This window comes from Corvus brachyrhynchos, unplaced genomic scaffold (assembly GCF_000691975.1).
Source record: "Corvus brachyrhynchos isolate BGI_N302 unplaced genomic scaffold, ASM69197v1 scaffold89, whole genome shotgun sequence".
Lineage (NCBI taxonomy): Eukaryota > Metazoa > Chordata > Aves > Passeriformes > Corvidae > Corvus > Corvus brachyrhynchos.
The window spans coordinates 3,120,730-3,134,015 of NW_008246063.1; the positions used below are offsets into that span (position 1 = coordinate 3,120,730).

General features: G+C 39.7%; 1 protein-coding gene across 10 annotated transcripts in view; it reads left to right on the forward strand.

Annotated features, from left to right (window-relative positions):
• PTK2 (protein tyrosine kinase 2) overlaps window positions 1–13,286 on the forward strand; it is a 179,152-nt gene that overhangs the window by 142,067 nt on the left and 23,799 nt on the right. For all 10 annotated transcript variants that reach the window (XR_001865994.1, XR_001865995.1, XR_001865987.1 and 7 more), the window contains 6 exons: window positions 575–659; window positions 3,451–3,551; window positions 4,843–4,958; window positions 5,766–5,866; window positions 6,751–6,840; window positions 8,124–8,328. Coding sequence is in view for 1 of the 10 variants with exons in the window: in XM_017746659.1 (XP_017602148.1) it covers window positions 575–659; window positions 3,451–3,551; window positions 4,843–4,958; window positions 5,766–5,866; window positions 6,751–6,840; window positions 8,124–8,328 (698 nt within the window). In the remaining 9 variants the exon portion in view is untranslated. The remainder of the gene's footprint in view (window positions 1–574; window positions 660–3,450; window positions 3,552–4,842; window positions 4,959–5,765; window positions 5,867–6,750; window positions 6,841–8,123; window positions 8,329–13,286) is intronic.

Sequence of the window (13,286 nt, forward strand, 5' to 3'; positions counted from 1 at the left end):
TTGATTTTAAATACATGTTGTTCTGTTCAACTTGGTTTTAAAGCCTTGATCTAACTGATTGTGAAGATAATAATGTAAAAATCTTTGGTTTACTTTCCTTTGTAGTTTGAGTTCACAGTTACAGCCAGTCTTTCCTCTGAGAGTGCCACAGAAAGTCCTTCATTTGGCTTTCTGGGTTTCTTGCTTGTATAAGCCAAGTGTGGGTTTTAGCCATTATCTCCTTTTTTCCTCTGTTTTTGCTAAATACTGTTAAGATTTTACCGTCCTCAATGATGCTAAAAAGTTTACAGTACTATTCAGTTAAACTTACCATCTTTTGTCATAATTTGTCCACAATTTAACATGGTTTAAAACATATTAAATATTTCCAGGACACATTAGATGTAAATATTGTATGCAAGGTGTCTTGATTATAATGGTATTTTAGCACTGAAGCTTTCAACATGTTATTTCTCAAGTAAAGGTATTTTATTTAATAGTAATTTTTTCCAAAGCAGTTTTGCCAGAATTTTGAAGGATGAAGAATTTTGTTTGATGGGTTGTATTTCAGCTATTTCTCAATAATGTCTTTCAGGAAAATCCAGCTATGGCTGTTGCAATCAAAACATGTAAAAACTGCACTTCAGACAGTGTTAGAGAAAAATTCTTACAAGAAGCCTGTGAGTATTAAACGACTTCTTTTGGGATCACTTTTGTAACTACTCCTTGCAAAGACTGGGGCCACCTGTGCCAGAAACTTCTTACACTGATGTAAATATTCTACTGATATTTATTACGCCTGATGCTCTCCCCTCCTACAATATGTGCCAGGGGACTGCTTTACATCCTTGCATTACTACCCATGTATATGATTGGATGTGGGTTCTTTAATTTTCCGAATTGAGTGGTGATGTCTGACTCCTGTAGGGCTTTAGAACCAGTTTTGGAACATGAGATCTGATCCTCTATTTCCTTCTTTTTTCCTCAATGAATTAAAAGACACAGCAGTTTCTCCACTTTATTGCTTTGGAAGGTCAGGTAGTTGTCTTTGCTAGAAATGTTGTGTCTAAGAGAGATCTGCTTTGAAAATTCAGAATTAAAATCTGTGCTAGAATAGACCATTTTTCTAAATAATTGCCCACAAATGTTGCATTCCCCAAATAGCACATTTCACGTATGGAGGAAGGCTTTTTGTTGAGGTGAATAGGAACAGAAACTTTTGTAAGAATATTAAAGTTACTGATTCCTTTATTGTTTGGTTTTGCTAGCAAGTTCAGATATGGCACTTAGGCCTCCATTTTTGCCTATTATCCCCTGCTGTTGTATACCTCTAAATGTTGTAAAGGTATTGTATTTTATCAATAAAGTAATTGGTTATGGTCAGATGTTACAGTATATTTTATTCACTAGTCCTTTATTCAAGGATTTTTTTCAACTTGTTCAGATCTGTGTTCATAGCTAATGGATTCTTATTTTTGAATGTCAGATTTTTTGTAAATTACTGTAATTTTTTCCATTGCATTTCTGTCTGTTGGAACAGTAAATACCATTGCTTACAGTAACAACTCAGCAGTCACAGGTAGGCTGCTGTCTCTTGGCAGTGTAGAAAATAATTGCTCATTGAATGCTGCTTGTTATGCTTCAAGTTTAACAGATTAGGAAATGCCACTGTAATCAACATGTAAATAGTACTTTTCAATTTTGATTTAATAGTTTTGCCATTTCTTCTTCTTCTTTTTCATTCTAATTCCCATCTGTTGCCTTTGTCTTGTGTTCAGATTGCAAACTCGCTCTCAGAACAGTTGGTTATTTCACTGAATTAATAAATTTATTTCCTAGTATTTTAATACTAGGAATATTAAGATATTTTGAGGTTTGCCTATGGTGGAGTTTTCAACACTGAAAAGATTTAGCAGCTGTTATTGCCTGTATCACATTTCACCATGTTATTTATTGCTTTTTATTAATGTTTTAAGCTATGTCAATGATAGGGATGTTTGCTTTGTTGCTTTTTTCTCTGTATTATTCATAACATTAATATTTTAAAGAATATATGAAGTTAGCCTGTGAAGTTCCTTTGCAGGAAGGTATGTTACTAAATCATTACAACTTCTGGTCCTACAAACAGGATTGTTCAAGGATTTTTGTTGGAGTTGCTGTGTAGCCATGTACAGAAGTAGAATTCAAAGCTCATCAGAGTAGAAATCCAGAAACACCTCCTGGTTTTTAGCTTGTGGTTAGTTTAAATTTAAGGCAGAAGAAAATGGGTTTTATTCTTGCCTAACTTGAGGCAGACTGAAGCAGACTTTGCAGTTTGGTAATTGCTGTGTATTTCTGCTGACACTACAAACTGCAAGTGTAGAAGAGAAGCTATTGAAGGGTCAAATGAAGGATGTTTGTCAACAGTACATAAAGGATGTTTTTGCCATGCCTGTGTTGGGAGAGATTCTGCCCCTCTGCTCCTCTCTGGTGAGACCCCACCGGCAGAGCTGCATCCAGCCCTGGGGTCCCAGCACAGGAAGGACATGGAGCTGTTGGAAGGAGTCCAGAGGAGGCCACAGAGATTCTCCAAGGGCTGGAGCACCTCTGCTGTGGAGCCAGGCTGGGAGAGTTGGGGTGTTGAACCTGCAGAAGGGAAGGCTCTGGGGAGACCTTGGAGCACCTTCCAGTGCCTAAAGGATGCCTACAGGACAAATGAGGAGGGACTCTTTATCAAGGAGGGCAGGGGTGGGACAAAGAGTGGTGGATTTGCCTGAAAGAGGGCAGGTTTAGATTAGATTTTTGGACAAATTCTGTGAGGGTGGTGAGGTCCTGGCACAGGTTGCCCAGAGAAGTTGTGGCTGCCCCATGCCTGGAGGTGTTCACGATCAGGCTGGATGGGGCTTGGAGCAAGCAAACTGGGGGATTGGAACTGACTGATCTTAATGGTCCCTTCCAGCCCAAACCATTCTGTGATTCTATGATTCATATGTCATACTGTATAAAACATACTGAGACTGCTCTGCTGGGACTGAAATTAACTACAAGGAAAATCAAATGATGTAATGATTAAATAAGATTTTTGTTTATGTCATAATCAGGCAGACGTTTTTTCCAGTAATTGAATTATACTGAGTGTTTCTTCCTACCTCCTCTTCCAGTAGAAAGACACAGATTAACTGGTTGTGCACTGGTTTGAGAGGGTATTTTATTCACTTAGGTTAGAGGCGGAGCCTGACCTGACTGGCACCTTCCACAGCAGTTTGCATTTTTGTGAGTGAAGAACAGCACAGCCCAAGCAATGAGTGTTTCTTATTGCCCCCAGCACATGGAGTGACCAGACATTACTGCTTGCAACAGTTGTTTCAAGTTGTTTCAAGTCCTGCGATTATATTTTCTGGCCATGGGCTAAATGCTTCTTAACCAACAGCTTTATTTTTGTTTTTAAAAACGGTTTTATGTAACACACTGAACTTTTTGATTTCCTTTTAGTAACAATGCGTCAGTTTGATCACCCTCACATTGTGAAGCTCATTGGGGTTATTACAGAAAACCCAGTCTGGATAATCATGGAGCTCTGTACGCTTGGAGAGGTATGAAAAATCCTTGTGCAGTCTGGTCTCTTCTCTTTTAGCTCACTGAAAAGGCTGAAAAAACACTTCACAATACTAACCATACTATCAAGCATGGTATCTTACTCCTTTGCAGACTTATGAACTCAGAAACAGGAGTGGCAGCTTTTGACTTTCTCCTCTACCGGGAGAACTGCATCAGCTCATTCCAGAGTGATTTAGTCAGAGTTTTCGAGCATTCAATTGCAGTTCCAGAGTGAGAGCATGACCTCTGTCAAGATGATGATAATCTGATAATCAGTTAAACAGCATTTGCAAACATACCTTCCAGAAGTGAAACTGCACATCTTTTATTCTTCCTCAGTAATGCTGCATTTTCCCTTGAAACATTGAATTTCTTACCTTTTTTTTCTTCCAGTAGAATATCTGCAGCAGAGGCCCTAGATAAGATGACTTCCCTCATTATTACGTTTTTTGGATGAATGCTTTAAAGAAAACTAGTTCTCACTTTTTGTAATTGATTCGTTTTCTTTGAGCCACACGTTTCTGAAAATGTGAGCTGCGGTGATGTTTCATACAGCATTATATGATTGTCATTGCAATTACCAAACTGCAATACATTTAAAAATAAAAAAAAAAAAAGGTGGGATGGGCAGAACAACCTGTAGTGGAGAAGTCATTTTCTGTCAGTAGATTTCCTTTCCAGTGCTCAAGTCACTTTTCAAAGCCTTGTTTTGATTTATAAGGACACTCCAGTGCCACCTTCCAGGAGGTCCTGCCTGCCTTACACTGGGAATATAGCTTACAAATATTCTGCACTGATACTGGCTACTCTGAGCTAAATACAGTTGTTTCAGCACATGTAGGTTAAAACGAATTATTAAAATAAATGCTTCTGAAACAATACTGATGAATCTGTGTTTGGCTTGGCCAGGTGCTGTTCAGTTCTGAAGTGGTTTAGGCCGTAAATGGAGGCTGCACTAAGGGGTAGAAAAAACAAAAAGTCCAGGAATGCTTCACCCTGGAACAGCAACAGCAGATGCTTTTCAAAAGGAGACTGAAAGGAATGCACAAGATTACTAGTTATTTTTTTAGTTTAACAGTTTTCATGTAGAAAAACTGCTTGAATTCTAATGCAGTCGCAGTTCCTCATGGGAAGTGGTTTTCTTATCCAGCCTTTAAGGGAAGGAAGTCAAACTCGTTATTTCATTGATACTCATGTAAACCTTGCAATTTGAAATATGCCTTTTTCAAATTTCTTATTTTTTTTGTCCTAATATCTTTCTGGTTTTTTCCTTCTTGGTGCAAAAAGTTGAGGTCATTTTTGCAAGTAAGGAAGTACAGCTTGGACCTGGCCTCTCTGATACTCTACGCTTACCAGCTTAGCACAGCTCTTGCCTACTTAGAGAGCAAAAGATTTGTACATAGGTAAGATTTCATACATATATATTGGTATTTTTGTATGTCACTGCTTAAAATTTTAGGGAGTGTCAGTTTTGCAGCGGTTTCCACTAAAATTACACCCTTTTCAAGGGTGACACCTGCTGGTTCACTCCTGGATTGACTTGGAGCTGGTGCCGGATTTCAGTCAGAATCGTTTTCAGTTGTTGCTTTGTGGTTACAGTATTTTTTCAAGCTGTGAGTCAACTGTAATCTTTCAAATACAGAAAAGCAAAACAAGGGCAGATGGCTTCTTAAGTAAAGAAGAGGGGAAGTAAAATATTTATAAAATACAAGTACTTGCTTAAAGAAAACGAACCTAAACTTCCTTTACGGTGTGTTTTGAATTTTATTCCCTTGAATGTGAATGTGAGTTTCTAGGGAGAAGAGACTGGCTTCAGCCTCTTACTGTGTGCAATTAAGAGCTCACAGCACTCCAGTTATTAAGTACAATTAATTTTGAACTTAAGGAATTTATTTGTGTTTAAATACTCACTAATTCTGTGTATGTGTTGTCATAATGTATATGCAAACACTTACATATAAAGTAATAGCTTTGCATATATATGTAGATATTTATATTAAAACATTGTAAAGAACAATGGGGGAGAAAAAGAGGCTCTGGGAGGACCTTGTTGTTCACTACAGTGAGAATTTGAGCTCCTTATTAGGAAGCCTCATACGAGACTGAGCTCAGAGTTCCTTACCTTTGCAGGGCAAATTTTCTTCAGGTGATGATACTTCACCACTTTATGTTTTAAAGTTACTAGAAATACTGTCTCCTCTGTTTGGCAGGGATATTGCTGCTAGAAATGTGCTGGTATCTACCACTGACTGTGTGAAATTGGGTGACTTTGGTTTATCCCGATACATGGAAGACAGTACTTACTACAAAGGTGAGCTGACCCTCTGGATCCTTCTTGCAGGCCAGTGAGAATACGGTTGTTTCTCACATTACTGAGGAATTGACCAGATTTCCTTGATCTAGCTGTTGCATTTGTCTAAAAAGGCAAGTCATTCAACAGTTGAATAATGGCAGTAAAGTCCTGCATGTGCTTAAGAAGAAGGATCACAAGGTGTGATTTAAGGTGCAAAAGGTAGCAAATTCACATGTAGGTACAGATAAATGTTGAGTTTGTGTTGTCATTGTATGCTACATATTTCACATGCCACTGTACTAGGGAGATTCAGTACAAAACTGCCTTTGAAGCCTACTTTTTTCCCCATTTTGGATGGAATACTGAGCTTTGGTGTCTCCAGCAGCTGAGAGATGTCCTGCAGTGCCTGATAGATGGGAAATGCAGCAGGAGAATAGAGATTGCGTGTTGGGTAGCATTCCAAAGCTGGTCTATATTATTAAACCATGAGTACATAAATCTCATCTTTAATATTTTTCTGGTTTCATATATTTTAAATTACCCATTATCTGTCCTCTTACACTGTGTTATGTTTCCTTGTTTCGTTTGTCTCACTTTGCTGAGCTACATTTTATCTTTTTAATTGCAACGGTGGAAAATAATTTTGACATGATCATTTCTTGGTGTGTTTTGGGGTTTGTTATTGGGGTCTTTTAGGGGAGGTTTGGGGGATTATTATTATTATTTTGGGTTTTGTTGGTTCATTTCTCTATTTCATGTAAAGCCAAACAACATAATATATTGATATTTTAAGTGCTTCGCTTGAGATTGGTTTTGCCTATGAATTACTGCGTTGGGAACAAAATCTATTTTTGAGATCTGTAGTGAGGATAACAGCCTGCCCTTTCTTGCCTTCCCTGTAGCTTCCAAAGGAAAATTACCCATCAAATGGATGGCTCCAGAATCAATCAATTTCCGACGGTTTACCTCAGCTAGTGATGTGTGGATGTTTGGTAAGTGAACTCCAAATGGTGAGGGTTCTTTGTGTCCTCTTGGAGAAGTTTGGTGTTTCATTTTAACTGCTGTAAATGAATAATTTCCAAATATTTGTCACAGTTTTGACTGTACATTCTGAAAATCCAGTTTCTTCCAGCATGTTTTCCATCTCTGTATTTTTCTTTCCTTTTCCTGCTCAATAAGCCTGAATTTTCATGGGCCTTTTTACCTCTAGAAGAAGCTGGCAGAAATGAAGGTACAAGGAAATTACCACATAGTTATAACAGAGATTATTTTTATCTGTTGGTTTTGGTTATGTTTTTTTGTGTTATACTGTTGTCCTTTGTTGTTTTTCTTTTACATTTTGACTTCTTTGTGTTCATACATGTTTCCTTGCTTAATGTGCAGATCATCCTATGAGATACCCAATTTCCAGATCCTTAATGCTAGATTCCCACTTAGCTTGTCTTCTATAGCTCCTGGCCTCCTACAAAATACAACCAGAAGCTCATTAAATATAAGGGTAAATGGACATATCCTGAAACCTTGATCTTTTTTCTCAAATATACAACATTTTATATGAATCTGATGAGCTGTGCTCAAGCTGGTGCTGACTGCTGACCTGTACAGACAGAACACAAGTTGTGTTCGGGAGCAAAGGTGATGAGATTTGGAATAAGAGCAGGACAGTCAAGTAACAGGTTTACTCTCTTTACGAATTAAAATTTGAGTGTTTTTAAGTGAAGGGTTTATAATAGTTTGAACAAAACTCTAGTACTGTCAGAGTTAGAAAAATGAAGCCTATGGAACATTCTGGCCCATCCTAAACTGACAGACCATGTTTCCCTTTGAGCTTTTAATGCAGTTTCAATGGAAACTGGTTTATTACATGTTTTCAGCACAAAAAATGTGGATCAATGCCAGCACTAAAACACCCTCAAAGTGAAAATACACTTTACGTGTCGAAACAAGGCACTTGGAAGGTGTCAGAGGGAAAAGCAAACACATTCTGCCTCATAAGAAAGGAGATTTGAATATGAGCAAGCACTGATTAAGGGCAGGTAAAAGGCTGTGTGAGCCAGCTGTGGGTCACTCTGCCTCATCCATAGGTGAGGCTGGTGCTGTGTGTGTGATCCTGCTGTAGTCACTCCCCTGCTACAGGTAAGTCCAAAACGATTCCCTAGCTATATATTTTGGAAGAAATTGCATTATTAGTACAAAATTGGGGTTTGTTTCTCTTTTAACAGGTCTCATTGTTTGCTCACAGTGAAGAAAACGTGTTTTTGTGTGTGTTCCTCAGGTGTGTGTATGTGGGAGATCCTCATGCACGGGGTAAAGCCCTTCCAGGGAGTGAAGAACAATGATGTGATTGGGCGGATCGAGAACGGTGAGCGGCTCCCAATGCCTCCAAACTGCCCTCCCACCCTCTACAGCCTTATGACCAAGTGCTGGGCCTACGACCCCAGCAGGAGACCCAGGTTTACTGAACTTAAAGCACAACTCAGGTAGGGTTTGACTTCTGACAGGTGATTTCCTTTGTTCGGAAATACTTTTGTTTTACCTTCTGTTCCAGTGTTTTGGTTCTGTGGAAAATGCGAGGCACGGTGTATTGAGTTTTTATCTTCAGAAGGCCAGGTTGTTGCTGGTCTTTGGGAAAATTGGGCCTTATCTGTTAGAGAAAATTCGTTAATAAATTCAAATAACTGGAAATATGAATCACCTCCTTTCTCTCCCAAGAAAATCTCCTTGTCTGACTAGCACTTCATTTATAATTTTAGCAACAGTCCTTGGGGAGTGAGTTAGAAAGAATTAAGAGTGATTATCTAAACAAACATGCCATGAGCTTCTGGAGTAGAGATGTATCTTTACTTAAATAAATGAAGCATCAGGTGAATGCTCTTGGGATTTCTTTCCATGCCATGTAGCACAGGAGTTGCACAGAGACAGCTGTCCCAGGGCAGTTGCAGAGCCTGCAGTAAATGCAGCATCACAGACAGAAATTCCTTTGCCCTTTGTAAACCAGGATATAGACTGCCTTGTGTTTATCTTGGAAAGAGCGTGAGCACACACCTTAGAGAGCAGTCTAAAGTCACACCTTAGTTTATTCTGCAGCAATATATTCCAGTGTCCATATCACCTTTCACCAGCCCCAAAGTGGGAATGATATTTAACTTTGAAACATCACTGAGATAATGTGCAGGCACATTCGATATTTGTGACCAAACTGGGTCACAGACGTGACTTTTGGATTTTATGACTGCTCAGGATGTGTTTGCATAAGTCGATACAAGCTTTGAGTGCCACGTAGGTTTTGCACACTGACAGTCCACACTGGGATTTGTTGTAATTCATTGCTTAAATGATTTGGTTTTATTTTAGGTCTTGCTTCAAAGTTGTGCTTTGTGGCATGTTTTATTTTCATAATATCATTTTTTTGCTTTCACTGAATGTGCACGGTTCAAGATAATTCACTGGTGATTAAAATGAGGAACAATTTCAATATATTTATGACGCTGATTCAGACCTGCTGTATGGAGAACTTAAAGGCCTTTAAAGTTCTTTCCTAATTCTTAAAATTTCATACAGTTCCACCGTCTGTTACTCTGGGAGCTCCTGTTTAGACTAGTAATTTGTAGAACTAAGGGAAGACAACTTTTCTCACAAATAACTTCCCATCCTCTTCACTGTGTGGAGTTAACACAAAGGGAGGAATGTCAGGGCTGGACAGGCTTTGCAAGGAAAAGATGTGACACAGTTGTGTGATTTAGGTAATAGGTGGAAATGGGTAATTGACTTGCTTTTTCTCTTTTTTTTTGACTCTGAAAGTACAGGATGATTAATAATTTGCAGCCAGTTGTACTGATAACTTAAAGCTGTTTGGCACAGATGAGAATGAAGCCCTAAAAAATGTGACTGGAAGATGGCTGTGGTGTGTAACCCCAAGCAGGGAGTGTCTCACCAGGAAGGAAGGAGGATGAGTAAACCCAGAGTGTGCCCAAGAGCCTGGCTGTCCTCAGAACCAGCACTCAGGGCATGCAGGAACGCAGGGTCTTGTTGGTTACACATGAAAATGTTTCCCAATGTGCATGGGTGAGCTCTGAAACAGGTCACCCAGAAAGACTCTGGAATTTCCATGCTGGCAGATACTCAAATTTTGATTGGAAAAGGCTCAGAGCAGCTGGCCCTTGCTGTGCAGGGAGCCCAGCTTCACCAGGAGACTGGACTGGAGACCTCCAGGCATCCCTTCCATCTCATTCTACGTGAAAGTGTGGAGGGGTGTTTGCTCCTCTGGTCATGCTGGGAGATTGAAGCATTGTTTAGAGGGCAGCCTCTCTCCTTCAACCCTAAAAGTTTTTACTCTGTTCCCACAAAAGCATGGAGCTTTCTGCCACTCCAAACCAGTGACCTTTATCTCCCAAAGTTAGGCAGCGTGGTTGTCCTTAGGGCTGCTTTGCTCTGCTCCAGACAGAGTCAGCCTCTCGCTGGAAAGGTTGCCAATTCCCTGATGCTGAGGCAGTCTCAGGCAGCTAGGGAAGATTGGGTTTCAAAACTCAAATTCCCATGAACTTGCAAAAACAAGCCATTTCCCTGGTGGCCTTTCCCTGTGGTGTTGCTGCTGCTCGTTCTGGATGCTGTCCAGAGTAGTCTCTTCAAGCTGAGAGCAGACTGGATGTTTGCTTGGAGCCAGATACAGCAGTGCAGCATTCATTCCTCTCTGGTTTAATGAAAAAAACTCCTTGGCTTTGGGAAAAATCTTCTGCATCTGGAATAGCACTGATGGGAGCATAAGAGTTTCGCGTGCTCTCTGTTTTTTGATGCTTTTCCCGTCTCACAGTAACATCTGCTTTGCCCAAACTGTATTTGCAGCTGATTGTGCAAGGCAAAGGTGCTGATTTCTGCACAATTTATGTACTGTTGTTTGTTGCTACATATGAATTTAAGTACTGTTATTAGGGTAGTAATTTTATAGCATTTGATCTGTCTGAAGTGGATGTGGTTGAGTCAGTCTTCCCAGCAAACACAGAAACAAATGGGTGGATTGTGGATTTCCAAATGTAATTTATCCTCGCATTCCAAGTCCCTTTTCAAGTGGTGGAGGGGGGTTAAAAGTCAGATTAGGTCAGGGCAGTGAGGTACTATCCTGCTACTCCTGCAGTTCTGACTTGGTCAGAATTAGAATATAGGGCATTTTTGATTGGGAAGCGTGTGTTGCCTTGCTGGTTTTGTGTAGAAGACATTTTTTGTCTTGCACTACATGGTAAATAATATAAAAGGATTTCGATTTTAATTTTAAACTTTCAAATGAATGTAATTTCATGACATTTTTCACTCTATCACTGGAACAAATTTTCTTTAAAGTACCTTTCATGAACCCTCTTGCTACAAATAGCAAAACAAGCAGCAGTTGCATCATTGTGGAGATGAGTGTCCCTGTTGCCCATTGTTTTAACAGTGCTTAACCCCACTGGCATCCTGGAGCTGCAGGTTTTCCCCCCATAAAAAGAATGGGGGGGGGAAAAAGAGACAGATTCTATGCTTTTAAAGTCTGGTTTTATGACAGGAGTGAGATAATTAACTGATGAGAACTGGACTTGAGCTTTTTGTCACTGCATTTGATGTAGATCCTGAAATGTTGCTTATAAATGAAAGAGAGAAAACTGCTAAGAGTGGAGGCAGTTTGAGTCCTCTTCTTTTATGGCATTCTGACAAAAAAATACTATAACACGTAATTGAAATACATGATGGCAGCTGCAAAATGCTTTGTAATTCTTCTGTTCTTTGACTGTGACCATTAGGAATAGTCCATAATCCATGTAAGAGTGCTTTCAGATTAGAACAGTATGTGCAGATATGCTCATCTGCATCCAACTTTGCATTTCTGGTGGCAGAGAGAAAGAAAGAAGCTGCTTGTTGGGGATCAGCACTTAAAGTAGGTTCCCACACCACTGTAGCAGGAGACACTGGTGCTGCTGTGCCTTTCGGAATATGAGGATGCAGTTTGTTGTTTTAAATATTCCTACACTGAAAGTCCCCATAAATGTTTCCTTTTCGCTGTCACAGGCCAGTTTCAGTAAAAAGTCCTTCGTAAATTAAATAAGTTAATCAATTATGCAAACTTGTAATAGTTGAGATTTTTCTTGAGCCTCCACCTCTCAAAGAAGCGGAGTTAAGTTTGTATGTGCTACCTCAAGGTTTGCTAGGGGAAGCATAGGGATAGAATTCCCTGCTTGCTCCTCTTTGCTGCTAAAAATATGTACAGTTTGGGAAACTATGCCTAGATCTGACTTCTCCTGACCTTCTGCAAATTCTAATAAACTGTTCAGAGAACTTGAGCAGCTGCACTGAGGAAATGTCAAAAATATCTCTTGGCACACTCTTACTTCATCCACAGACCGGTCTTCCCTTTTGAGAAAACAAAGACCTTTCTGTGAGTCATTTATATTCCTTGTGGCTTTTTCGAGTAGTGCTTCTCTGAGGCATTTCTATTTTATATTCTTGTCAGCAGAATCAAGGGCATTCAAGTACAGATGCTGCTGCAGCCCATCAGCAGCTGACCAGGCTGCTCTGGGCTGCTGGGAAAGAACCTCCTGATGGCGCAGGCAGTGGGAGAGCAGGGAGGATGAACTGCAGTTGTAAAGCAAAAAGCTGAGCCTGTGTTAAGAAAAAGAAATAATTTCAATAGAAATTTTTCATTTCTGGTGATACAAGATGATGGTTTTGAACACTGGGGCATCACAGATAAAATGCCTTTGATAGCAAAGCAGAGAGAGTATTGGGGTTTCATTCCTTTTTATGGAAAACCAGGACTGCGCTGTGACAAATTCCACGCATGGCCCCAAATTGTCAATAAGCCATCTCTAAATTTAGCCAGCTGCTACCAGCCAACTCTGTTCTATTCTTTAGCTCAGATTAGAGCAAATACTGTATCAACAACCTGGTTAAAAATCTGCATTTTCTTCATTTTTCATTCATTAATCTGGGCAAATTTTTTTGTCTTGTTTTGTTGTGGGTTTTCTTAATCCTGAGGTTTGTCTTGAAAGATGATAATCATGGTTCATGGCTGTGGATATGTGTTGGCTGCTTTCTCATGCTACGTAAAAACACTGGATATCTGAAGTGTGACAGCTTTAAAGCAGGGGGGTTTTGCTGGTTCTTCATGGGTTCAAGTAGGAAATCTTGCATTTTCCTCATTCTGAGGGAAGAGAGAGGTAAAATAGAAAGATTCCCTCCGTTGAGCTGTAGCTATGTTTCCATGGTAGTTCTAGCAAGGGTGACTCTTGCAAATAACTTGTCTGATTTTGCTTTTGTTCCACATTCTTGTGTTGCTTCAGCAGTGATGGGTTGAAATTGCAGCAATAGTTATAAACTTGATTTAGCTGCAGTGAGACGAGATGACTTCTCTGCTTTTTAGAAGTGGCATAGTTTGGGGTTTTTTTGGCTGACTAAGGAGAAGCAAAGTTCT